This window comes from Microchirus variegatus, assembly GCF_963457635.1.
Source record: "Microchirus variegatus genome assembly, chromosome: 7".
Lineage (NCBI taxonomy): Eukaryota > Metazoa > Chordata > Actinopteri > Pleuronectiformes > Soleidae > Microchirus > Microchirus variegatus.
The window spans coordinates 3305684-3332033 of record NC_139808.1 but is presented as its reverse complement, the minus strand read 5'-3'; the positions used below and the strand labels follow the sequence as shown (position 1 = coordinate 3332033).

At 41.4% G+C, this 26350-nt stretch overlaps 2 protein-coding genes across 2 annotated transcripts; both read left to right on the top strand.

The window, feature by feature from the left end:
• Nucleotides 1–10064: 10064 nt before the first annotated feature.
• Nucleotides 10065–15167, top strand: emp3a (epithelial membrane protein 3a (MAM blood group); the record flags this gene model as incomplete). The annotated part of the gene is made up of 5 exons (XM_083892382.1): nucleotides 10065–10110; nucleotides 12092–12205; nucleotides 13389–13491; nucleotides 13591–13731; nucleotides 14992–15167. The coding sequence occupies exons 2-5, from the start codon at nucleotides 12128–12130 to the stop codon at nucleotides 15165–15167; spliced, it is 498 nt and encodes a 165-aa protein (XP_083748508.1). The 5' UTR covers nucleotides 10065–10110; nucleotides 12092–12127.
• Nucleotides 15168–17817: 2650 nt separating this feature from the next.
• fam83e (family with sequence similarity 83 member E) lies at nucleotides 17818–26067 on the top strand (the record flags this gene model as incomplete). Its single annotated transcript, XM_083892591.1, has 8 exons — nucleotides 17818–18288; nucleotides 19555–19701; nucleotides 21296–21420; nucleotides 21835–22257; nucleotides 23777–23827; nucleotides 23927–24134; nucleotides 24244–24462; nucleotides 25888–26067. 8 exons carry the CDS (start codon nucleotides 17818–17820, stop codon nucleotides 26065–26067), a joined length of 1824 nt encoding a protein of 607 aa, XP_083748717.1.
• Nucleotides 26068–26350: the final 283 nt, after the last annotated feature.

Below are 26350 nucleotides of genomic sequence, written 5' to 3'. Positions count from 1 at the left end.
AAAAAAAAAAAAAGCATTTATACAATAATATCCATGTTTTTTGAAAGATAAAGCTCAGGTCAGATTCAGGTAACCCATCGGTGGCGATGATGAGGTCACATCTGTGTGATCCAACAAGGTTTGGAATTTAGAAGGCGGCGGCGTCGTTACGCTACAGGGACACAATCAAAGTAAGACATTTATTTTATATATATATATATATATATATATATACTATATGTGTGGTTTTATGTTTACGCACCTACCTTGAGGTCTGTACAGAGCGAGGTGTAGTAATATCAGGATTTTTCTTCAGCTCCTAAAAACAGGAAGTAAGACGAACACACAAATAAAAAAAAAAACTACGAGTTACACAACATTTAATCGTTTTATCACTAATTTAATTGTTGCCCAACATACCTGAGCAACATGCTGTGACTGCATGTTGTGTTTGGTTCGCTCCAGCGCAGCAAGCTGGCTGCACGAGTGGATTATTTGGTTTCCCAGTTTCTTCTCCAGAAAATCCGCCCTTGACGTGACGACAAACGCCTCTTATCGTTATCGTCACGAACAAGTTCAAATTCATTCAACCTGAAGTGTCCTGAGACGTTGACTTTGGGAGTTGAATGAATAAATACCTGCGTTTGGACAGCGGCGCAGTGAGGTCGCTCTCGTAACGAGCTCGTCCTCTCGGCGAGCAGCTTCTCGTTCTCTACGGTTACGCTCGCCGCGAGCTCCTTCGCCCGGAAGGTTTGAATGAGTATATTCATATGAGACGAGCATCAAGTGAGATTTGGTGGATAAGATCTTTGGAAACCAGTGGTGGTTTAACTCTGCTCCCCTGCGATAAACGGCTCACTGGAGTCATAGTTGAGTTTAGTAATGAAACTTGTATTGAAAATTAAAATTCGGTAACGCTTTCTTTTACAGTCCCCTAATTACCAGGTATTTACCTGGTAAATTCATGGTAACACCAAAGTGTTACTAGGTAATTACCAATGGTAATAAGAAAGTAAATACAGTGAAACTGTTGCCAAAATACTGGGCATTTACCTGGTAACTATATAGTTAATTATAGCGTGTTATTACTGCTGTTAATAAGAAGGTATGTACAGCTAAACTATGGCAAAACTATGGTAAATGTAAGTGTATTATTGGGTTATAAACTGGTAATAAGCAGGTACCTAATTACTAGCTATTTACCCAAGGGGTAATCTAACAAACCTAACCCTAAAAATGTGTGTAATTACATGGAAACAAGCTTGGCTTTCTTTTACAGTACAGTTTTACTTTACTTACCGAGTACATTACCGTGCATTACCCAGTATTTTGGCAACTGTTTCACTGTATTTACTTATCTTATTACCCTTGGTAATTACCTAGCAACACTTTAGTGTTACCATGAATTTACCAGCTAAATACCAGGTAATTAGGGGACTGTAAAAGAAAGCGTTACCTAAAATTCTATTGTCAACTTCGATATAATTTGGAAGAATTGTTCATTTCTTTTTTTCTTTTTTAAAGTGGTGATGGATGTCTCGTACCCCACCTTTCACCCTGTGTCACCTGGGATCGACTCAAGTGACCCCTGCGACCCTTTCGGAGGATAAAACGGTAGATGATGGATGGATGGATGGATGGTTATCTATCTAATAAACCCTTTGCACAGAAGCCTTTTTGACAAAGCAGGAAAAGCACAGGTGTAAAAAAAAAAAAAACTCCGAAGCGCACTTTTAATTACCGTAATTAACGCTGTTTTTTGGGAAAAATTCCAAAGGTTTCTGAAAGCTGAGAAACAAACGTGGTTATTACGGTAATTTCACGGCAAATCTGCGTCTTTGTCGCCAGAGAGGAGAGGGTTTAGAAAAACACTCAAACATATGTTACTTTAAATATGTTTTATACTGTTCTAATTTCTAATTTAACAGTATCGGGTGTTCGTGTACAGCTACAGTGTTTTTCGTCATTTTAAATTCTTAATAATAAACTACTTTAACATGCAGTAAATTGTAAATAACTGCCAGATATTGAAAGTTATTCTGGACATTTTACGCTTAAAATGAGCAAAAATAACGTCCAGGCATTTTTGAGGCTGAGTGAACGATGGCTGAGTTCCATTTAGTTTCATTAATATCAGTATCGCATGTGATTTTGCGGCTAAAACGTGTGGCTGCTAAGCAAGGTGTGTGTGTGTGTGTGTGGATTTATTTAAGCCCACTTTAATTAATCATAACTAACTAATCATATAAGTTCACACAGTCAATTACAAGGTATTTGCGTTTCTCGATATTTAGATGAATGCCTTCAGGTGCCTTTGTTTTGCTTTCAAAGCAGAGATGTTTGAAATACGCTGTAGAGGAAATAAAGGAGAAGCCTTTGTTTGCAATTCTCCCTCAATGTGGATCATACGTTGATGTGAATAATGCAGTTCCTGGATTAATTTTCCTAGAGGCAGGTGTGTTTTTTTTACCTTTGTTAATGAATGAGAACACGAGGACAATTCCCGCTCGAGACCTTTAATCCTCTCATCCCTCCACGTGGTTTCACGGTCGAGCCTCCGCTCGGCCCAACACTACAAACGTGTGATTAAACACGAGGCATCGGAGCGTTTCACAGATCTCCGTTTTGTTAGCGTCTCGCACTCTTCCCCGGGCGGACTGGAAATCGGAAACGACATCAGTCGTTTAATCGGGGGATTAGTGGGTTTCGCAGTTCAGAGTTATAAACACGAGCAATCGCAACCAAACGTAGTCCTGGACGTGTGAGATTTTACCTGATGTGGTCGTGCGCTTTCCTCGTTCAACTGTGTTTGTCGCTCACTGTCATCTAATGTCAGGGATTTCTCCAGCTGCGAGACGCTAGTGTTTACAAAATGATTTAACACGGAGAGCTAAACATCCAATAACAGCGACAAGGATGATATATTTACAAGATGTGAGGTGAAATATCATATACTTGTGATCATGAAGGCTGTTTTCATGCCGGTAATTATCCAGATGTTGCTTCAAGTAGCGAATCTGAAAGGACACAAAACACATTTTTGACGTTATGTAAAAGAAGAAGGATGCAATAATCTGCCACTGCAGTCAATTTCTCTGATAAATGTATTTGATTATCTGTTACTGAAATAGTACACTACCGTTCAAAGGTTTGGAGTCACTTAAAGGGGAAGTAAGTAGTTTTAGTGCCATCTAGAGGAGAGGCTGAAACTTACAACAAAGACCTGCTGCTCTGCTCACCCCCTCCCTTCCCTGAGCGCTACGGTGTCCTCAGCAGGTCAAATGTCGTCCTCGTCTTCTTTCTCCGTGTCAGCAGATGAGGTTCGTGAGGCGAGGGAGAGGGCGGAGCTACCGCGGCCGTAGCAGACGAAGCGGAGAGAGAGGAGGCGGGACTTCAGCTACAAGTAAAGAGACGCTTGATTTGTTCTCTCGCGTTTGTCCTTACAGGCTCCCGTAGAAACATGGCGTCTCGCTGCTAACAGTGGCTATGCAACCGCGGTCCGCGGTCATGTTATTTAACATGACTTTTTGAAACACTACGAAAATGAAACAAAAACTATTATACAGCGACTAGACAATGCAGGAGCACATAATATGTATAAAAAGTGGATTTTGGGTTATATAAACCCATTAATACTACACAGTGTCCCTTTAAAAATGTCTTTATTTTTGAAGGAATAGCTCTTTTTGTCAATGAATATAAAATTAAATTAAGCAGAACCATCTCAACCATCTCTCCAGTGTTGGTACATTTATGTACATTGTGTTTGTTAATGGTGTTAGAAGGCTATTGGATGATTAGAAAACCCTTTGAAAACCCTTGTGCAATGATGTTAGCACAGCTGAAAACAGTTTTGCTGGTTCTAAAAATCAATATTACTAATCTTGTCAATGTCTTGACTATATTTTCTAATCATTTTGCAACTCTTTTGACGAACAAAAGCGTGACTTTTCAAGTAAATCACCCAGAAATTGTGTAGGCGACCCCAAACTTTTGAACGGTGGTGTATTTAAAATCCGCCGAATCACTCACTTCTGCGTCCTTGTCCAAAAGACACGTCTCCTGAGCGCTGAGCTTATTCCGTAGGTCTCTGCATAAGCGATCGCTCCGATTCAGTTCAGCTTCCCGGGACTAGGAAGTGCGACGCAAGACTGTTACTGATGCGTCTGATAATAACGTTCTGGTAACGGGTGAAGTCTTTCAGTGCAGTGGCTTCTTACTTCAGCCCGCTCATTAGCGTGGTCAAGCTGGACCTGCACAGCGTGGAGCTGCTGCTGCTGTTCATGCACCTCCTTCTGCAGAGTTAAAACCTAAGGGGGGGGGGGGGGAACATAAAAAGCACAGAGGATGTTGTGCACAGAACAAGAAACTGCATCTGTATTCAGAGCATGGAAGGATACAGTAGTGCTGTGCTGGGACTAGGTTTTAGTTTGTTTTTCTTTTTCTAGTGATCATTCTTTGTTTGTCGTCTCCTACCTTCTGCTGCAGACGGCTTTTCTCTGCATCCAGGGAACGCACCCTGACCCTCGAGGCTCGGATCTCCAGGTCCAGACGATCATTCGGCTCTTTTTCCCTTCGCGCTTCGGCCATTTCTTTTTGAACAAGGTCAGATCATGTCAGACTACAGTATGAATAGTAACACACCTCACTGTATGTGTAATCTGCCCCCGAATTTGATCTGAGCTGTAATGTTTTACAGTATATTCAGTAAACTCCGTAACATAGGGCAATTCTTTGGGAAAACACGTTAAAAAAGAAAAATCACCACACTTCTCCAGTTTTTCTACTTCCTGTTGTGCTGCCTGAAGACTCAGACTCTGAAAAACAAACAAACAAAAAAAGTTGCCGTTAGAGTTTTGAAACTTCACATTAAAGTGTGAAGTCGAGAAAATGTTTCTCCCCTGGGTTTTTGTGTGGGTTTTTCTAAAAAAACAGTGGCAACCTTGACTAATTGATAAGTGGAAGACAGAAAATGGCTGTAAGAATGACGCGGGCGACTTTTCACCATAAGCCTTTCGGGTCAAGTGTGCAGACTCCAGGTGGTAGTGCCCCCTTGTGGCCTAGGGTTAGGGTTGGGGTTGGGGTTGGGGTTAACACTATGGTACATACAGGAGTAAGACCATGTTTCTGTGTGTGCAGTGTTGTGTAGTCCCAGGAGTCTTCTCCATGAGCTGTGGCCATGATGTGGTAGTGCCCCCTTGTGGGCAAGGGTTAGGGTTAGGGTTAACAATACGGTACATACAGGAGTGAGACAATGTTTGTGTGTGCAGTGTTGTGTAGTCTCAGGAGTCACCTCCATGAGCTGTGGTCATGATGTGGTAGTGCCCCTTGTGGGCTAGGGTTAGGGTTGGGGTTGGGGTTGGGGTTAAAAATATGGTACATACAGGAGTAAGACCATGTTTCTGTGTGTGCAGTGTTGTGCAGTCCCAGGAGTCACCTCCAGGAGCTGTGGTCATGATGTGGTAGTGCCCCCTTGTGGCCTAGGGTTAGGGTTGGGGTTGGGGTTAAAAATATGGTACATACAGGAGTAAGACCATGTTTCTGTGTGTGCAGTGTTGTGTAGTCCCAGGAGTCACCTCCATGAGCTGTGGTCATGATGTGGTAGTGCCCCCTTGTGGGCTCGGTTAGGGTTAGGGTTGGGGTTGGGGTTAACACTACGGTACATACAAGAGTAAGACGATGTTTTCTGTGTGAAGCTTTGTGTAGTCCCAGGAGTCTCTTTCATGAGCTGTGGCCATGATGTGGTAGTGCCCCCTTGTGGGCTAGGGTTAGGGTTGGGGTTGGGGTTGGGGTTAAAAATACGGTACATACAGGAGTAAGACCATGTTTCTGTGTGTGCAGTGTTGTGTAGTCCCAGGAGTCTCCTCCGTGAGCTGTGGCCATGATGTGGTAGTGCCCCCTTGTGGCCTAGGGTTGGGGTTGGGGTTAAAAATATGGTACATACATGAATAAGACAATGTTTTCTGTGTGAAGCTTTGTGCAGTCCCAGGAGTCTCCTCCGTGAGCTGTGGCCATGATGTGGTAGTGCCCCCTTGTGGGAAGAAATATACAGTAGGATCAGAGAATCACAGAATGGAGAAAACACTTGGAGAGTTTGCAAACTGCTGAAATACTGTGGGGAAACTTTTTGTGGGAGCAGCTTCTTTGTGTCAACACTCTCGCTTCACTATGACAGTGCTGCTGCTGCTGCTGCTGCTGCTGCTGCTGCTAGAGATTCATGACTCTTTTGTTTGTTCACTGTCAAATTTCTTCCCCCTCACCTGCCTCGCGTTGCCCTGAACTTGTACCTCCGACCCCCCCTGCGCGGCCCAGCTGTGTTTCCAGCACCAGCCGAGTTGTCCTTGATGATGGGACGCTCGCTCGTCTGGAGTATGGAGGCCCTCTCCACCAGGAGGTAAGCAACCTGCTCACTGGGGCTGCTGTGGATCAGCTCGGTGAGACCTTGCTGGTACAGCATTTTCGCCACCTTCGATTATCTGAGCGTCTGTGACGAGAGAGAGTACAGAGGAGGGAGAAGAATTTTTTTTATTAGACATTTTCATTGTTCTTTACAGTTTCCAGCTCATGTAAATCGACCCCATCGATGCATTTAATCATGCACTACTCTGATTTACACATCTTTTGATTTACCGAGAAGAAGAAAATCTGAAAAGAAGTACATTTACTTGAAGGAATTATTCCAAAATGTAAGATTTTTATTAGTTACACATCAGAATAAAAGGAAATAGAAAAGAATATACATACTATAAATTATATATTTTTTTTTATTATATATTATATCAATTCAATTCAATTCAGTTTATTTACCAGACTCATGTCCAAACAACGCGCAAGACGGGACAGATAAACACAAACAAAACAAGCAAACAACCAAGAAGAAAAACAAATATTATATATATATATCCATATATATACCAAAAAATATTTACAATTTGAATGAAAGTGACTTATGGAGACTGGGAGAAAGCATCAACTATTAATCGTGAATCAATGTTTGTTTGTTTAGAGTAAAAAACCCTTCTTCTGATTGTACTTGGATGACAAGATCATATTTGGTTTGCAAATAATAATAATAATAATAATAATACAAAAAAAAACTATGGTAATCGATCACATTTATTTCATGACTGGCATCAAAATAAAGACACAAAGGTTTATTAGTCCTGCTAAACTTTTCCTAACCTTGAAGGTTGATCAGCTGCCGAAGCTGGTCCTTGAGCTGGTCGTTCTCCTCTTGAATCTCTTGAGCCAAAACGTCTTTGTGGCCCCGTGAAGATGTGGATCTGCTCCAAGGACTTGTGTAACTCGCAGAGAGACGGCACGCCAGCATCAAATGTCTCCCTCTGCAGGCCCACAGGACTTGTTACACATCATTGTCACTGGAGCTGACAAAAACGCCGGCGTGAGCAGTGATAACTCACCTCTGTCGTCTCGCTGCAGCCACAGAAAACACAGCTGAGCCTCCTGAGAGGAGGCGGGAGCAAAGCCCTGCTCAGTCAGCCATGAGGAAACCTGCTCCATCTCTTCCTGTGGACGACAACGATGACAAAAAACAAACTTCTACAAAAGATTAAAGGTCACATAGAGTGGTCCTGTTGCACATAAATGTTAGTTATGGAGGTCTACTTACATATATTAACTTGTTTTTATGGTCAAAAACCTCCTAGTTGCTGTGAACTAGCCGATAGAAATCCTCTTTTCTGACGGTGTTTTTCTGCTGCGAGATTTCAGAGTGAACTTTCACCCCCAGAAGAACAGAGTCTTGTGATTGGCCAGTACTATCCAGCACACCCGTTCTCAGAAGCGCAGCGCCCCCCTCTGGAACGGCGGATGCACTGCTCCTCATTATCAAAACATTGTTTTAACAGTGTTTAAAAATAGCTTCTTCACGACTCCCCGCCACAGTCCCTTTTATGACTTTAAACCGGAGTCAGACCCAGAGTCAGAAGACACTGTCGCTCGTGAAACACCTCCACAACGGACGTTAATTCTTCTTCTGCGGTTCAATGTACGTAACCGGATGTGCCCGGACTAGTGCCCGGAGCAGGACGATCGGTTGTTCAGGAGAACCGCTGCTTACGTAACTATTACGGGATTTTCAGTGATCTCGTTGAGCCCCGAGATTACAATAAAACACAACGTTCTCAGCAATGGCTGAACTGTTTGTTTCGAACCGTCAGGGCTTCATAAACAAGGTAATGACGCAGATACACACCAAAAAAACAGCGATAATAGGAACTTCCGGTCTAGTTCCGCTTTAACTGACTGTATGTTACATACCCTGCTTTATTGGAGGGAGATATAGGTATTTTAATGATCATAGAAGAAAGTTTGGCCTTGGTTGAATGCATGCAGAATGCATTTTTCAACAAAACTGTTATCTTTCACTGTGAACTCCAATCTGCAAGTTTGTTATGCTACAGAAAGCCAGAAAACGGTGTCAGTGGCCAGCAAACTATTAGTCATAAGAGGACTATGTCAGCGATGAGAAGCATCCTCTCTCCCCCTCATTCAAAATGTTATATGGTAAACAACATTGTCCACCTAAATGTAACTAAAATCAGATCCAAAATCTCTTTCTTTCGAAAAAGAAAGAAAGGAAGAGAATTTATAAGAGGAGAGGAACAGCATGGTTATGGTTATTTGGCAGTTAAAGGTGCATTATGTAATAAATCTAAAGCAACTGTGACATAAAATCCTCCTAATATGTCACAGAGACTCAGGAATAATGTTCATATAACAAACTGAACTCACCAACAACAACAGTACAGACAAAATATTTGCATTAAAAAAATATATTTTGCAGACTGTAAATCATGTTTATGTTTTGAAATCATGTTTTGGCATGTGGCGCCACCTGCCGCCGTCTACCAGTCATTGCCGTGAGTAGAGTCTCAGCTGCCGAGCAACCACGGGTTGCCAGTTTACGTCAGAAAACGAAACCTAAAAGACCTCGGTATTTTTTTAATTTGAACGTAGTAACCGTTTTTGGCCACATTCTTACGTATGGCGCCTTTAAATGGACACTGTGTAGTATTTATGGGTTTATATGACCCAAAATCCACTTTTTTATACATATTATGTGCTCCTGCATTGTCTAGTCGCTGTATAATAGTTTTTGTTTCATTTTCGTCGTGTTTCAAAAAGTCATGTAAAATAACGGCCGCGGTTGCAAAGCCACTGTTAGCAGAGAGACGTCATGTTTCTACCGGAGCCTGTAAGGACAAACGCGAGAGAACAAAACAAGCGTCTCTTTACTTGTAGCGGAAGTCCCGCCTCCACTCTCTCCGCTTCGTCTGCTACGGCCGCGGTAGCTCCGCCCTCTCCCTCACTTCACGAACCTCATCTGCTGACACGGAGAAAGGCGACGAGGACGACATTTGACCAGCTGAGGACACCGTAACGCTCAGGGAAGGGAGGGGGTGAGCAGAGCAGCAGTTCTTTGTTGTAAATTTCAGCCTCTCCTCTAGATGGCACTATAAACTACTTACTTCACCTTTAACACGCTACGCATTGTGTCAATTTTTGAATCGAATCGCTTGAATCGAGAATCGATTTTGAATCGAAGCGTAAACCCTAAAAAATCGTAAAATAAAATCGAACCGTGAGCCACCCAGAGATTCACATCCCTGGAAACGTCTCGGGTGGTCATAGATTAGGATTTCCTTTCACAATCGTCCCAAATTTCCTCCCATGTAATCACATCCCTGAAGGATTGGTGTGGTGCTCCTCCATGCCTTCAGATTCATTCAGTGGGTGAATGAGTGAGTGCATGTGCAGCAGCACTGGCACAAACGTGTGCATTTAAAAAACTACAAAAACACTTGAAACGTGTGGGGTTTTTTCTTCCCTGAATAGCAGATTTAAGCAAATTCTACCCTTAACGTGTTGTTTTGATGCAGATCACACATGTGCGCGTTAAACGTTCTGCTTTTAGAGGAGTTTCTGCTTTGTTTTGGAGCCGAGTTGGTCCAGCAAGCACTGGTTTGAGGGGGAGGGCAGGAAAAAGTTGAGAGGAAATGAGTGTCGAAGGACTCCTCCTATATCTGACTCCACATTCCTTTTTCCCCCTGTAACCTTCTCTCCAAGTTTTGGAGCTCAGACGTCTCGGGAAGGAGGGAAGAGCTCAGGGTAAGAAGAACTCTATCGTCCAAAATAACTGATAACAGATATAACAGGTTTTTAGTTTTATTGCTGTGTGACACAGCTTATTATATATACATGTCTCGCCTAATGAGATGCGGGTCACACCCAAGTGTGGTCAAGATTGCATGTGTGTGTGTGTGTCTAGGATGCTTTTGACGGTCTGTGCCAGACGCCGCAGGGCTGTCACATAAAACCAGATGTAGAGGAGTATGTCATCAAACACATGCCTCATGCATGGAATCATGTCCACAGTCTAATAGCAACAGTGATTCCCTCTCTCCCTGTATGAGCAGCAGAGCTGGGTGGGAAAGACAAACATGTGCACATGGCACAGAAAAGTGGCTTCTTAGTGTTGGAATGAGCACAGGAGTGAAAAGATCTAATGCTTTTTATATTCTGGCACTTTTGCAGCAGCGACGACAAAGCATCACATAAATACACAATTGTAGGATATATAGTATTTTGAGTTTGGTTAAAAAAATTAAATACAATAAAAAAAAACTATCCTTAAAAAAATCCGGATGTATAATATTCTAATTATAATCCACTTCTTTCTTTGTTTATTTCAACAACTGTATCTGGGAGAAATGAAACCAAACAGGAACCCTTTTATTCTTACCCAATATTGCAACTTCCTCATTGTCCTCTTGCAATGTTTCTGATTAAAAATGGTCATAATCTCTATAGAATTAGTCTCTTTTTTCCCCTATATTGTCTTGTATATTTGTTAAGAAAACGTTTTGTTTTTGAAGTAATCAATACAAAATGTACGTATCTGTCCTTTATTTTATTTATATTGCTATCAACTTTTACTTTTACTCGACTACATTTCCCCTAACTATCCCCGTTACGTCTTACTACCAAATAAAATCAGAACGTTTTTAAATTGTCTGTATTTATAAAGCTCTTTGTCATTGCTTGGAGAAATGGACTGTTTATGGACAGTTCTTCACGTAGCAGTGCTCATTTTATCTTTTCCCCTTTTTTTTTTACCTAGAATTCTGACTTTAATCTTGTAGTTCTGACTTTTCTCTTGGAATTCTGACTTTGATCTCAGAATTCTGTTTTTTTTTTTTCTTGGAGTTCTGACTTTGATTTAGGAATTCTGATTTTAGAATTCTGCCTTTTTTTCCCCCTCAGAATACTGACTTTCATCACGGAATTCTGGCTTTTCTCTGAGTTCTGACTTTAATCTCGGAATTCTGACTTTAATCTCAGAATTCTGACTTTAATCTCAGAATTCTGACTTTAATCTCAGAATTCTGACTTTTTTTCTCGGAGTTCTGACTTTAATCTCGGAATTCTGACTTTAATCTCAGAATTCTGACTTTTTTTCTCGGAGTTCTGACTTTAATCTCGGAATTCTGACTTTAATCTCAGAATTCTGACTTTAATCTCGGAGTTTGGACTTTAATCTCGGAATTCTGACTTTAATCTCAGAATTCTGACTTTTTTTCTCGGAGTTCTGACTTTAATCTCGGAATTCTGACTTTAATCTCGGAATTCTGACTTTAATCTCGGAATTCTGACTTTAATCTCAGAATTCTGACTTTGATCTCAGAATTCTGACTTTTTTCTCGGAGTTCTGACTTTAATCTCGGAATTCTGACTTTAATCTCAGAATTCTGACTTTTTTTTCTCGGAGTTCTGACTTTGATCTCGGAATTCTGATTTAGAATTCAGACTTTTTCCCCCCCTCAGAATTCTGACTTTCATCACTGATTTTAATCTCGGAATTCAGACTTTAATCTCAGAATTCTGACTTTAATCTCAGGATTCCAACTTTTTTCAGAGTTCTGATTTTGATTTGAAATCTTAGGTCACCTTTTAATTAGGATTAGATTAACAGACTCATTTTGTTGTGCTATCATTCTATTCTATTCTCTTACTGGTTCATTTGATGTTGTTTAAATAAAATGTCTTTCTTTCTTTTGTTTGTTTGTGTTTTTTTTTTTTTTTTACACAGAACTCCACCAGACTCTCTCCATAGCCTCACGCAGTCATGGTCTTCCTCCTCGTGTCCATCACTGTGCTTCATCTGATCACGTTGGCCATGCTCTTCATCGCCACCCTGGAGAAGGTGAGCGTCATTACACTCTTCAAACAGTAGATGTCACTGTTCATTAGGGCACAGTTTTATGGTAGCTGTAATGTCAATATCTGGACTTTGATACTTTTATCATTATTCCATGCATCAGCTGTTTAATTAAATCTGTTGTGACACTTTGGATCTCAACATGCCGTCGTTCATTAAACAAACACAAACAAACAAACACACACACGTACACACACTTCCTGTACACCGTGTGACAGCAGATCTCAGTCAGACAGCTGTCGTCTGTCGGCTCTTTGTCACTGATGACATTAACTGTCTGGTGTTGACGTCTCATTTTCTATGACAATAAGTTTTGATATTGACACCACCAACATCTTCCAACTTTTTTTCTCAGAGTTCTGACTTTGACCTTGGAATTATGACTTTAATCTCAGAATTCTGACTTTAATCTAGGAATTCTGACTTTAGTCTAGGAATTCTGAATATTTTCTCTGAGTTATGACTTTGATGTCCGAATTCTGACAGAATTCTGCCTTTTTTTCCCCTCAGGATTCTGACTTTCATCTCGGAATTCTGACTTTAATCTCGGAATTCCGACTTTTTCCCTAAATTCTTATTTTGATCTCAGAATTCTGACTTTAATCTCGGAATTTCAACTTTTTTTTTTGTTCTGACTTTGACCTTGGAATTCTGACTTTAATCTCATAATTCTGACTTTAATCTCATAATTCTGACTTTAATCTCATAATTCTGACTTTAATCTCGGAATTTCAACTTTGATATCGGAATTCTGACACCGAATTCTGCCTTTTCCCCCTCAGAATTCTGACTTTGATCTCGGAATTCTGACATTAATCTTGGAATTCTGACTTTTTTTCTCTGAGTTCTGACTTTGATGTTGTAATTCTGACTTTAATATTGGAATTCTTACATTAATCTTGGAATTCTGACTTTTTTCTCTGAGTTCTGACTTTGATGTTGAAATTCTGAATTTAATCTCATATTTAGTGGCCCTAATAATCCATACAAAATATATGATATATGTTGCTGGTTCATTTGATGTTGTTTCCTTCCTTCCTTCCTTCCTTCCTTCCTTCCTTCCTTCCTTCCTTCCTTCCTTCCTTCCTTCCTTCCTTCCTTCCTTCCTTCCTTCCTTCCTTCCTTCCTTCCTTCCTTCCTTCCTCCCTCCCTTCCTTCCTTCCTACAGTCCTGGTGGATCTGGGCAGATACAGAAATCACAGACCTCTGGTACAATTGCTTCCATGACAACGCCTCAGACACCTGGATGTGCGCTGCTTCAAATGAAAGCGGTAAATTTTTTCCGCCGGCTTTACCCGTGTTTCATAGTTATTTTACTGTGTGACTGAACAGAGGATTTACATTCACTTGTTGTGTTCTGGTTCTGTCAGACTGGCTGCAGTCCGTGCAGGCCCTCATGGTTCTCTCTGTGGTCTTCTCCTCCATCTCCTTCCTGGTTTTCATGGGCCAGCTCTTCACCATGTCCAAAGGAGGACTCTTCTACTTCACAGGCCTCTGCCAGGCCTTTGCAGGTGTCTTTGACAGCAAAAAAAAAACAAAACACCCGTTATGCTCTAACACAGGGGTCTGCAACCTTTAGAATGAAAAGAGCCATTTTTGTCCCCTCTCCACCGAAATACAATTATTCTGGAGCCGCAAAAAACCTATTTGATCCTTAAAATGAAGATAAAATCACATGGAAAGTTATTGTTTTTACACATACCTACTATGTTTAAAGAAACTACAGTTTGTCACACGTTGATGCCAAACCTCTAAAGTGTAGAAAAATGACTGAGATGAAATTTTATGTACAATTATAAATAAGGTATAAGGATGAACAGGACTCCAAATGTGAACTTCTTTATGTGCGCATTACTTTAATGGCTTTCAGGGGAGGTTTTTCAATTGGATGTGATGGACAAAGTATCAAAAACACTTTTATTTACGCCTTTAACGTGACAAAAAAGTGTGAAAAACATGAAAAGTTTTTTTTTTTCAAAGCGAGAAGGAGCCACTGCAGAGAGGCTGAAGAGCCACATGAGGCTCTAGAGCCGCAGGTTGCAGACCCCTGCACTAACACTATCAAGATTAAACTTTCAGGATGATGGAGGTTTCAGAGTGTGTAAGGATGAGTGTGAATTAGTGACATCTACTGGTGAGACTGCAGAATGCCAATGAACTACAATGGAAACACTTTTCCTCAATTATCTACATTTTCTCTTCCAATTGTATCACGTGTAGAAAGATTCAGCTTCAAAATGCAAACAGCCTCCATAAAGCAAGCCTATATGCCTTAATTTTTTTTTTACCATGATGAGGATTAAACATTACAGTATATACAGAGGCTATAAGAATATGCAATATACAGTGTATTATATCCTTTTTGTCAGCACAATCTAGGCAATATATAACTATTCAAACACACCTTGGAACAAAAGTACACTGTTCACTTTTTATGAACAAAAACAAAAGAAAAACGCTCTATTGTGTGACTTCTGCACAATTATTGCTATTTTATGTCACGACTAAAAATGTGATGTAAAATGAATGACAACTTTGACTCAACAACACATAAGAAGACAAGAGAAAAAAAAGCCTTAGTATGTGACCTATAAACACACATCCCCAGGATGTCCATATAAGGAGTTGTGTGTCATCCCCACGGCAAATTGCTGTCATGGGTGCACCTGCGGCACCCATACCACCTTTGAATCACCACTTGGATTGACCCTGAGTGTATATGCCATGCAAATGTATAATGTGGAATCTATATCCTCCTCCCCCCCCCGCAGGTCTCACGGTCTTCGCCGCCTGCCTCATCTTCACCTTCCACAGGAAGGAGATCCTCGACAAATCCAGAGACGTGAGCAGAGGCCGCTTCGGCTACTGCTTCATCCTGGCGTGGCTGTGTGTCCCTCTGCTGCTGGTCAGCGCCGTCCTGTACGTCCATCTGAGGAAGAAGCAGTGAGCTGCGACCAACCGCGCAGGGAAATGGTTTACCTTTGGTTTACCTTTGGTTTACCTTTGGTTTACCTTTGGTTTACCAGGGAAATGGTTTAACCTCCCAGTTAACGTTGCCCACATACGGTGCCCGAGAATGAAATACCTCTAGAGTTGAGGGCGAAATGATTAGCTCCCCCTATGAAAATTGTATTGTTTTAAAAGTATTTCCCCAAGTGTTGTTAAAGAGTATATCCTTCTCCTGCTTTTTTTTGTCAAGTGACGACATACTGTGCGTAAATTGGGAGATAATGACCCTCCGCTTTAAAGGTTTTGAGCGTTATTTTATCGATTAATCATCTATAAAATTGATCAGTGTTTGTCAAACACCGGAAATGACGACGTTCTCGCGTGTTTTGTTTTTGTCCACAAACCAAAATGATTCAGTTTTTAATGATTTCTTCGTCATGTGGAGCGAAGAAATGAAGGGAATATTCACTTTTAAGAAGCTGAAACCATCAGAAATGTTGTTTTAATCATGAAAAAATGGTTCCAGCTCTATACAGCTGTGGTTTGTGCTGTGGCTCGATGACGAGGTCGGTCCTTAAAGGCGCCATATGTAAGAATGTGGCCAAAAACGGTTACTACATTCAAATTCCAAAATACCGAGGTCTTTTAGGTTTCGTTTTCTGACGTAACTGGCAACCCGTGGTTGCTTTGGAATCGGAGACTCTACTGACTGCAATGATAGGTAGACGGCGGTAGGTGGCGCCACATGCAAAAAAAAAACATGATTTCAAAACATAAACATGATTTGCAGTCTGCAAAATATTTTCATTTTTAATATATTTTAAATATTTTGTCTGTACTGTTGTTGTTGTTGGTGAGTTCAGTTTGTTATATGAACATTATTCCTGAGTCTCTGTGACATATTAGGAGGATTAGATTTATTACATAATGCACCTTTAAGTTGTCTAAATCATTTTGACCCTGGTAGTTTTTTTTTTTGTGTGGAATAAATTCATTTAATTGTGCAAGTCAAATCATGCACTCTTAGAAATAAGGGTTCCAAAAGGGTCCTTCTACAAGGGCTGAGGTTCTACCTGGAACCATTTGCTTCTGAAAATACCTTTCCCCGAAGAAAGGGTTTTTCAAGGGTTCTTGGTAACACTAATGGTTCCAGTAAGAACCATTTTGATCCAGAGAACCCTTTAAAACCCCTTTCCTGAATAAAGGGTTTTAAAGTGGTTTTCTACCTGGAACCAAAAAGGGTTCTCCTATGAGGACAAGCCGAAGAACCTTACATGGTTCTACTTAGCACTTTTATTTCCGAGAGTGTAGGAATGTTAAAAATGTGCTTGCGTCGTCAACTGTATTGTCATCAAAAGGGAATACCGCTGTCATTATGGTGTAATAAACGCTTAATGCTTTTATTAATGTGTAACACACATAGATAACTATGCGTAACCTGTTGCGCTCGTGCGATTGTCATTGTTTTGTATAGATCTATATTTTTTAACTTCGCTCTATTAAAAACTTAAGCGTCAACCATTATTTGTGGCAAAGCCGGACGCTCGCGTGTGGTTTATCCGTGCGACCGCAGCAGGGCGTGTCACGCCTTTATCGTTTATTCCTTCCATTGTTGTGCGAAATCTGCTGTTTACTCTGCGGCGGGCGGAGGAATGCTGATGCGGTGCAATGCGACAGAAGAGTTTCATAAGAAACGGCGACGGTGTCAAGGTCCAGCGTTATTGGTGGTGGTGCTAAAAAAAAAAAAAAAAACCCCACCAAAGAATGACCTGTTGTTGTTGGAGTGGAAGTAAGTGGAAGTGTGATACTCTCCTGCAAACCTACCTGTCTGGACGGACCGGTCGAAAAAGAGGTAAATAGTAGAATGTGTGCAGAGGGTAACATGCATTTGACTATTTAGTTTCGAAGCAGCACTGACCTCACGGCCTGTTCTCGTCGTGCATGTCGTAAAACTAGAATATCGCAGTTGTTTTACTTTTTTGATACGGCATCTCATCTAAAGTGAAAGGGGAGAGGCCAAGGTACAAGCGGGATTGTGATCGTGCACAATGTTGAGCAGGCTCAACATTCTCTCGGCTGCACAGAATTTCTGGCATCCGAGGAACAATGTCTGTAAGAAGGAGTGGAAGGGTTAAGAGGAAGGAGACGACATACAGGGGAGGGACACACACACACACACACACACACGACGAGAGAGCCATAGCCTCTGACAGCACCTGATCCCCCGGGAGATAAGAGCTTCCACTGCTCTTCAGGTGAGTTTCAACACTTTTCTTCATGTATTCTGTGACTTTTTTCCCCCCCTCTCCGTGACACACTGATCCCCCCTTCAGCTTCGTTGATTCTTCCCCTCCAGTGTCAACATCAGCTTACGAGGCCGAGGCTGCTCCAGGAACACAACGAAATGTACTCGCGGCTGAACTTGTGAACCCTGGAACGAGGGCTTTATCAGCGGAGGACCTGGGCGGCTCTTGCCAACTGTGGAAGATTTCTTTCCCCGCAGGGGGGGGGAGGATGAATGAAGTGATGGGTCTGTCTCGTTTTATGGAGTTGGACATGAGTTGGCCGGGAATGGCCTCGTTGTCAAACACCCGTCGCCAGCGCTGAAGACTTTGAGATCTACCCACGTTTTTGTTTCGGCGTCAGTCATGTCAAACTCTCAAGAGCAGAGCCTCGACGAGAGGGCGGTGTTCCTGGAGGTGACCGAGGCTTCCCCGGAGTTCCTCTACTCGGAGAAGGAGCGGCAGGCGCTGGAGAGGCTCCTGGGCGCGGGGCCGGAGGCCTTCTACGGCTCCATCGACACGGAGCTCTCCGGCTGCTTCCTGTCGCCCGAGGAGGTCGGCCAGCTCAGCGGCTGGGCGCAGGACTTTCGCACCAGCCAGGGGAAGCAGGCGCAGTGCGACGACGATGGAGCGGAGGGCAGCGCGGGGACGGAGGGCTTGTGCTCCACTTACCTGCCTTGTCCCTCGGACGTCCCGGCCCCGGACCTGGACATGGGCTGGCCCGAAAGGGGGCCCCTGGTGGCGGCGGGAAGCGCGAACGTGTACACCAGTCCGCCCGCTGAGGGGGAGCCTCACATCAGAGAGATAATCCGACGACACTTGCAGAAGGCCACACAAGTATGCAAATATCCTCAATTGTATGAATGCTCACCTCTTAAATATCCACGTAGGTAGAGGTAAAGTCTTTTTTCTGCTTAATATTTAAATTCTACAGCATTATAGAAAAGTCTTGGTCACACTTTATATTAAAGAACACATATTCACCATTAACTAGGTGCTTACTAAGTCACATACTAGCCCTTTATTAGTGATAACCTTATTCTACCTCTATGACAACATTAATTGAGATTTTTCCAAAATAAGGTGTTTAACATTTACTAATAAAGGGCTAGTATGCTACTTATATGCATGCTAATGGTGAATGTGTGTTCCTTAATATAAAGTGTTACCAAGACTTCACTACACTATAATGCTGTAGAATTTAAACGGAAGAATTCATTCATATTTTGTTTGTTTTAGTGTAAAAAGTTGAAATGTACAAACGCAAATAGATTATGTAAAGCGAAGCAGTAAAAAAAAAAAAACAACAACCTTAAATAAAGTACATTCTTGTGTACTTTACCGGCCGAAGTCTTGAATCCTGAATCCTGCTCTACCTGTGCAGCATTAAAAGACACCTAAAACATTTGCTTATATTAAAAAAAAATAGCACATTATTGCTGCATTTCAAAAGCATATTTTTCTGTTACTTGCACAGTAAATATATATACGTATGTATAAATACGCATAGATAGATAGATTTGAATAAAATACCAACTTGGGAAATCAGCTAGCTTAGATGCATCCTAGCTAGTTAGCTTAGATAGATAGATAGATAGATAGATAGATAGATAGATAGATAGATAGATAGATAGATAGATAGATAGATAGATAGATAGATAGATAGATAGATAGATAGATAGATAGATAGATAGATAGATAGATAGATAGATAGATCAAGATAACTATAAATAATAAAAAATCTAGATAAATCCTAGCTAGTTAGCATAGATAGACAGATGATAGATAGATAGATAGATAGATAGATAGATAGATAGATAGATAGATAGATAGATAGATAGATAGATAGATAGATAGATAGATAGATCAAGATAACTATAAATATTAAATTGATAGATAGATAGATGCTAACTTTGATAGATCATAGATGCTAACTTAGATAGATAGATAGATAGATAGATAGATAGATAGATAGATAGATAGATAGATAGATAGATAGATAGATAGATAGATAGATAGATAGATAGATAGATAGATAGATAGATAGATCTTTGTAAGTTGTGGTTTTCAGGGTAAGTGACATTCTGAGCGTTTTCTGTGCAGGTCATAGCCATCGTGACAGACAGATTGACGGATGGTGCCATCATTGGAGATTTACACAACGCTGCCTCGCGGTCTGTCCCCGTCTACATCATCCTGAACCAGAGATCCATTCAGGAGAATTTCACGCTCAACAGGCTCAGGCATCCGGTGAGTCACCGCCTACACATCAGCAGCACACACCTAGTTAGCCATCTGCTTGGGTTCGTTTGACCTAGCGATGGATACATAGAGATGTTTTATTTATCAGCCGCAGACAACATCTTGTCGTCGCCCATGTGACGACTTCATGTGATGGGGGTTTATACTTACTACCAGATGCCACCCGGAACTGTGCATTGACACACTCAATGAATATGTTCATTGTGTGAGCGGTATCTACGAGCTAAAAGTATGTCTTTCCCTTTGGCTTGTTAGGAATGTGACATGTACTCTTAACAGCGCTGAGCTCAAACTGGTTGCGCTGCATTCAGTGGGTTTCACGTAGTATGTGAAAACACCTGCGTGATGTTAAGAAGAAGAAAAAAGAAGAAACACAATCCTGAAAACTATCAAATTTGACACCGATGGACTCTCAAACTAAATATGAAATTCAAATTTCAAAGTGAGTCAGTGTAATCAGACAATTCAAAGATATTCAGTGCTTCCATTTATACTGGTATGCTACGTCAATTATAATTTGTTCCAGACTGAAACAACTGTAGCAATAATCATCAACCACAAAACAGTCTTACACAGTATCTTAAAGTACACAGGCTTATTTTATAGTCTGTCTCCTCCTTCAGTGAATTAACAGTTCACATTTAAATATAAATAAAGCATAAATTCAGAGACCATAACACAAATCTGTTCTCCTCTCTCTTACACTCACTGTCGTCATAATGTTATTTGTTCTTAAAATTCTGATTGAAATCCACAATGAAATTGTGAGTTTATGGAGGGAAAACACACAAATTAAGGATTTATTATACACCAGCCACCTCTATATAAATAATAATAACAAACACCTAATAAAGTGGCAGGAGTTGCACCCAGTTTGTCTTCTGCATGCCTAAAGCATGAGGTTATTTGCGTTACAATTGCCTTTTTGTTATTTCAAACCAGTCTGTTCATTCACTTCTGACCTTTGACCTCTGGCATCAGCAAAGTGTTTTCTTCCAAAGAAAAAAAAAACTGCCACTCACTGGATATTCTCTTTTTTTCAGACCATTCTCTGTAAAAGGTTGTCTGTGAAAATGATAGTAAATCAGCAACAATAATGCCACTTACACTACCGTTCGAAAGTGTTGGGGTCATCTACACACATTTTGTGTGTGTTTTCCTTTAAAAGTCACCCTTTTAATCATCAAAAGAGTTCCAAAATGACTAGAAAATATAGTCAAGACACTGACAGAGATTAGAAATAATGATTTTTCAAGGGTTTTCTAATCATCCAATAGCCTTGTAACGCGATTAGCAAACACAATGTACCATTAGAACAGTGGAAACGGGCCTCTATACACCATATATGTACATATTCCATTAAAAACCAGACGTTTGCAGCTAAAATAGTCGTTTACCACAAAAGTACTTTTCCTTCAAAAATACGGACATTTCTAAGTGAGCCCAAACTTTTGAACGGTAGTATAAATCACCCTCCTTCCCATCATCCTTCCCGACTACGTGCAGTTTTGATTGGCCGATGTTGTGTTATGGATTTCCTTGGAGCTGTTGCGAAGTATCTAACGTAGGTCGTGATCCGCAGAACATGCGAGTCCGCACTCTTGGAGGGAAGTCCTTCTGTTCCAAGACAGGCAGGATGGTGGCGGGCGAAATGAAAGACAAGTTCCTTCTGGTGGATTTGGAGACGGTGGTTCACGGCAGCTACAGGTATGTACGTATAAGAAGTGTGCTTTAAAACCTTAATGTGTTAGACGCAGTTGTGGAAATTTCTTCTGCTGCTGGTGAAGAATGAAATGGAGAACTTCTGCCGGCCGACAAGGTTTTATTTCCGTTGCAAGGAAGAGGTCAATCTTCACAGGAGTGATCCTAGCTGGAGAAAGACCCAGAGCAAAGTGAACACTCCACATTTATACCTGAGTATAAACTCCCCTTTCGCATTCCTCCAATAGACAAAGACTCTACCTTCAGACGGTGCTTTCACACCTCTTTGTCTACTGTAGGCATTGGGTGTTTGCAGGAAGGTGCAGGCTTGACACAATATGCAATATACAATACACTATACACAAAGGACATGGTATTGTGTACTGAGATGGATGTAACAAGTGTGTTTTGTCATTGCAGCCTCACGTGGACAGACGCTCACCTGCACCGGCAGCTGATCACTGTTCTCAGAGGCCCCGTCGTTGACTCGTTCGACAGAGAGTTCAGGATCCTTTTTGCCGCCTCGCACCCAGTCGCCGACACGTCAAGGGTCGCGGGGAGCCGCGTCGACATGACGCAGAGTCTAAGAGACCTCTCGAATCACCGCCTCTACAAACAACTGCCCCTGGAGACCGAGATCTACAACCCTCCGTCCCCTCCTCCCGACTCCCTCCTGGACTGGGAAGCCATGGGCGTCATCCACAGGGACAGTCCTTTTGAGCAACACGAGGGACTCGTGCATGTCAGGGGATCCCCACCGAGGAAAAACTTTCTGTTTGAGAAAAATGAACCCGTCATGGACATTTTTAGCAACAACGTGCACCATTTTGGGGATAGGAAAAGGTACGTGTGTCATCTTGATGTAAAGGTCCAGTCTGTAACATTTAGGCTGTACCAACAGAAATTATTGTATAGGTGTATAATTGCTTTAAACATTTAAAGGGACACTGTGTAGTATTTATGGGTTTATATAACCCAAAATCCACTTTTTTATACATATTATGTGCTCCTGCATTGTCTAGACGCTGTATAATAGTTTTTGTTTCATTTTCGTAGTGTTTCAAAAAGTCATGTAAAATAACATGGTCGCGGGCCGCGGTTGCATTGCCACTGTTAGCAGAGAGACGCCATGTTTCTACGGGAGCCTGTAAGGACAAACGCGAGAGAACAAATCAAGCGTTGCTTTACTTGTAGCGGAAGTCCCGCCTCCACTCTCTCCGGACACGGAGAAAGACGACGAGGACGACATTTGACCGGCTGAGGATACCGTAGCGCTCAGGGAAGGGAGGGGGTGAGCAGAGGAGCAGTTCTTTGTTGTAAATTTCAGCCTCTCCTCTAGATGGCACTATAAACTACTTACTTCACCTTTAACATAGTTTAGCTACACCTGGACATTTAGTATCACTGGACAATCAAGATTTTGGCTCGATTAAAGGAACGTGATTGTCGATCAAAAGACACAGTATATGACACGTAAGCTACTGAAGTAGAACGTGAAAGTGAAAGAAGGCAAAAGACGCACACACACACACACACAACAGACAAAGTGAAAAGACAGGCACGGTTATATAGAAGCTTTAGGTCAACAGAAACTCGAACAGAGAAACTAGTAGAGTTTACTATGCAAATGAAGAGTAACAACATCACTGTAGTTCCCTGACACACTTTGGGGAAATGAGTGCAGAGAAGTCTTAACGCTGGACTTTTAACCAATCTTGGACCCCATTGGTGAGTCTTTGAATCGTGTTGAGTTCCAGTTTCACGTTGAAATTTCCACGTCACGGTCACTGTCTAGTTTTTAAACGTAAGTATGCATGTACTCAAGATTGTTAAGTGGACATTATTGAACCCTCTTTGTACTCAACAGGATCCACGAAACAACCTTTCCACTGACTAACCATATGCCGGATAAATCAATATTCAAGTGAGTCTTGTGAAACCTATATTTAAAGGTGCATTATGTAATAAATGTAAAGCAACTGTGAGATAAAATCCTCCTAATATGTCACAGAGACTCAGGAATAATGTTCATATAACAAACTGAACTCACCACCAACAACAACAGTACAGACAAAATATTTGCATTAAAAAAATATTTTGCAGACTGCAAATCATGTTTTGGCATGTGGCGCCACCTACCGCCGTCTACCAATCATTGCAGTCAGTAGAGTCTCAGCTGCCGAGCAACCACGGGTTGCCAGTTAGGTCAGAAAACGAAAATTCGGTATTTTGAATTTGAATGTAGTAACCGTTTTTGGCCACATTCTTACATATGGCACCTTTAAAGTCGATCGCTTTCGTGTTTTTTGTTGTTGTCGTACTCAAATGATTTTCTTTGTTTTTCTCTTGATTGTCTCCATAGCAACACTCAGGCCTCGCCATCAACAGATCTAACTCCGGAGAGAATGAGACGGTAATGAGCGAGAAGATAAAGATAAAGTGTTGACAATGAATCGGTTACGAAATGTTAAGTAACATCCAAATAAGAAAATGTTGCTGTGTTCGTGTGAAGGGTGGACCGCATATTGGAGAAAAACATATCCAGGCAACTGTCCGCAGAGATGAGAGGAAACACAGATGACAGATTTGGCGAACAAACAGCCGAACCCGTTCACATGCCCATGCTTTATTCTTCAATGAGAAGAGAGCACTCGTGGAGGGAGGGGGAGAGAATTCTGGAGGAAACGACCTCCAAAATGGAGAACACCCCATCTTCTAGAGTGAGTCACTGACGGATGTTGATCGTCCGTAGACTCTCGATTAAACACTGATGCAAATTCAGCCGGTGAAGAAGCTGAGGAAAAACCTTTCTCTGGCCTTTTCTCACAGAAACCCATCATCCTGATGATGCCACAGTCGGAGAGTTCCAGCGCTCTGAGCGACATCATGAAGAGGGTCCAGCCTCAGCTCAGCACGTCGCGAGGGATGGTCATGAGGGGATCGAACGCCGCCGTGTCGGAAATGAGCCAATCCATGATCGACCTGAGTGTACACAAGGCAGACGCAACTTATGAGAGAGGAGTCCCAGCGCCAAGGTTCAAGACCGGGGTAAGTGTGAGGACGTGTCTTCATTCCCTGGAGGAGGACACAAATACTTTATTTATTTAGTCAAGTAAGGTGGACTGTTGAATAGAAAGTTTGACAAATATTTGCAGAAAACTGAACACTTAAAGTACTAGTTCTTCAACAATGGTTGTAGAGCTGGTATAACAGGTATATCATATGTCTGGTTTGGTTAAGGCAAAGAACATGAGAGAATGAGGTAGAAAAAGTAAGGAAAAAGAGGAGGCAGTAATGCAGGGACCATGTACAGAACCAGTATGGCAAGCTGTTTTAACATTTAATAGCTAGACTGGATATGGATTACAGATATCTGTAATTCAATTCTTCCTATCCACAATGACATTCTTCCTATCCGCAATGTCATTCTTCCTAGGACAAATGACGTCACTTTTGCCATTCATGTGTATTGGGCTTTCAATTTCAGATAACCACAATGACATTCTTCCTATCCACAATGTCATACTTCCTACCCACAATGACATTCTTCCTATCCACAATGACATTCTTCTTACCTACAATGACATTATTCCTATCCACAATGTCATACTTCCTACCCACAATGACATTCTTCCTATCCACAATGTCATTTTTCCTATCAACAATGTCATTCTTGCTACCCACAATGACATTCTTCCTATCCACAATGTCATTTTTCCTATCCACAATGACATTCTTCCTATCCACAATGACATTCTTGCTATCCACAATGACATTCTTCCTATCCACAATGACATTCTTGCTATCCACAATGACATTCTTCCTATCTACAATGTCATTCTTCCTATCCACAATGACATTCTTCCTATCTACAATGTCATTCTTCCTATCCACAATGACATTCTTCCCATACACAATGAAATTCTTCTTAGGACAAAATGACGTCACGTCAGTGCGGTTTCATTACAGTTACCGTAAATGTTATTATGACTAGTAACATTTGGATTGAAGATATCTGGAATGGGAGATTCTCCAAGAAAGAATTATATTGCAGATATCCAGAGTGTTCATTCTAGAGATCCAGAATGTAATTGTGGATATCTGAAATTGAAAGCCCCAATACACATGAATGGAAAAAGCGACAACATTTTTCATAGGAAGAATGACGTTGTGGATATCTGAAATGACAATTGTGGATAGGAAGAATGTCATTTTGGACATCTGTTCTTTTTGACTAGGAAGAATTGAATTACAGATATCTGTAATACACATCCAGTCTAGCTATTAAATGTTAAAATGGCTTGCCATAGAACCAGGTCTATACCAGAGTTAGCTAAATAGCTAATAGCTAGCTATAGCTAGTCATGTTTCTCTTCACATAAAATGTAGTTACTTTTTATTTTCTATGTTGAGATGTATACACTGTTAAATAACGTGTCATTCATATACCGTTGTCGTCTGTCTCTCGACCAGTTCTTTGACCCGGGTCACATGACACCAGCCATTGCCCTGATGAAGAAGAGGAACGACGAGCTGAAATCGTCGTTGTACAGAACTCCGCTGGCCTTTCTGCCCAGAGACAGGCCTCGCAATTCCAACTACGGCCTGGACTGGAGGAGGTCGCTGGCAGAGAGGGAGCTGGAACAAGATTGAAGGAGCGAAGACAACAATAACAACAACACATGAGCAGTATCTTTTTGTAACAGCGTCTTTGACGACATGGCAGCAGTCAGTGCATAGTTATGACCCTTTTCAGTGTTAATAACCTAAAATAAGCCAAACAAGAAACAAACAATCTTTGCAACATGTATTATTATTATTATTATTATTATTATTATTATTACAGTAATATCTTTTGATGTGATGTCCCACTGAATCTGATGACTACATGTGTCTAACTTGTATGACGCGCGCCCGGTGCTGTACTTTAGTTTAT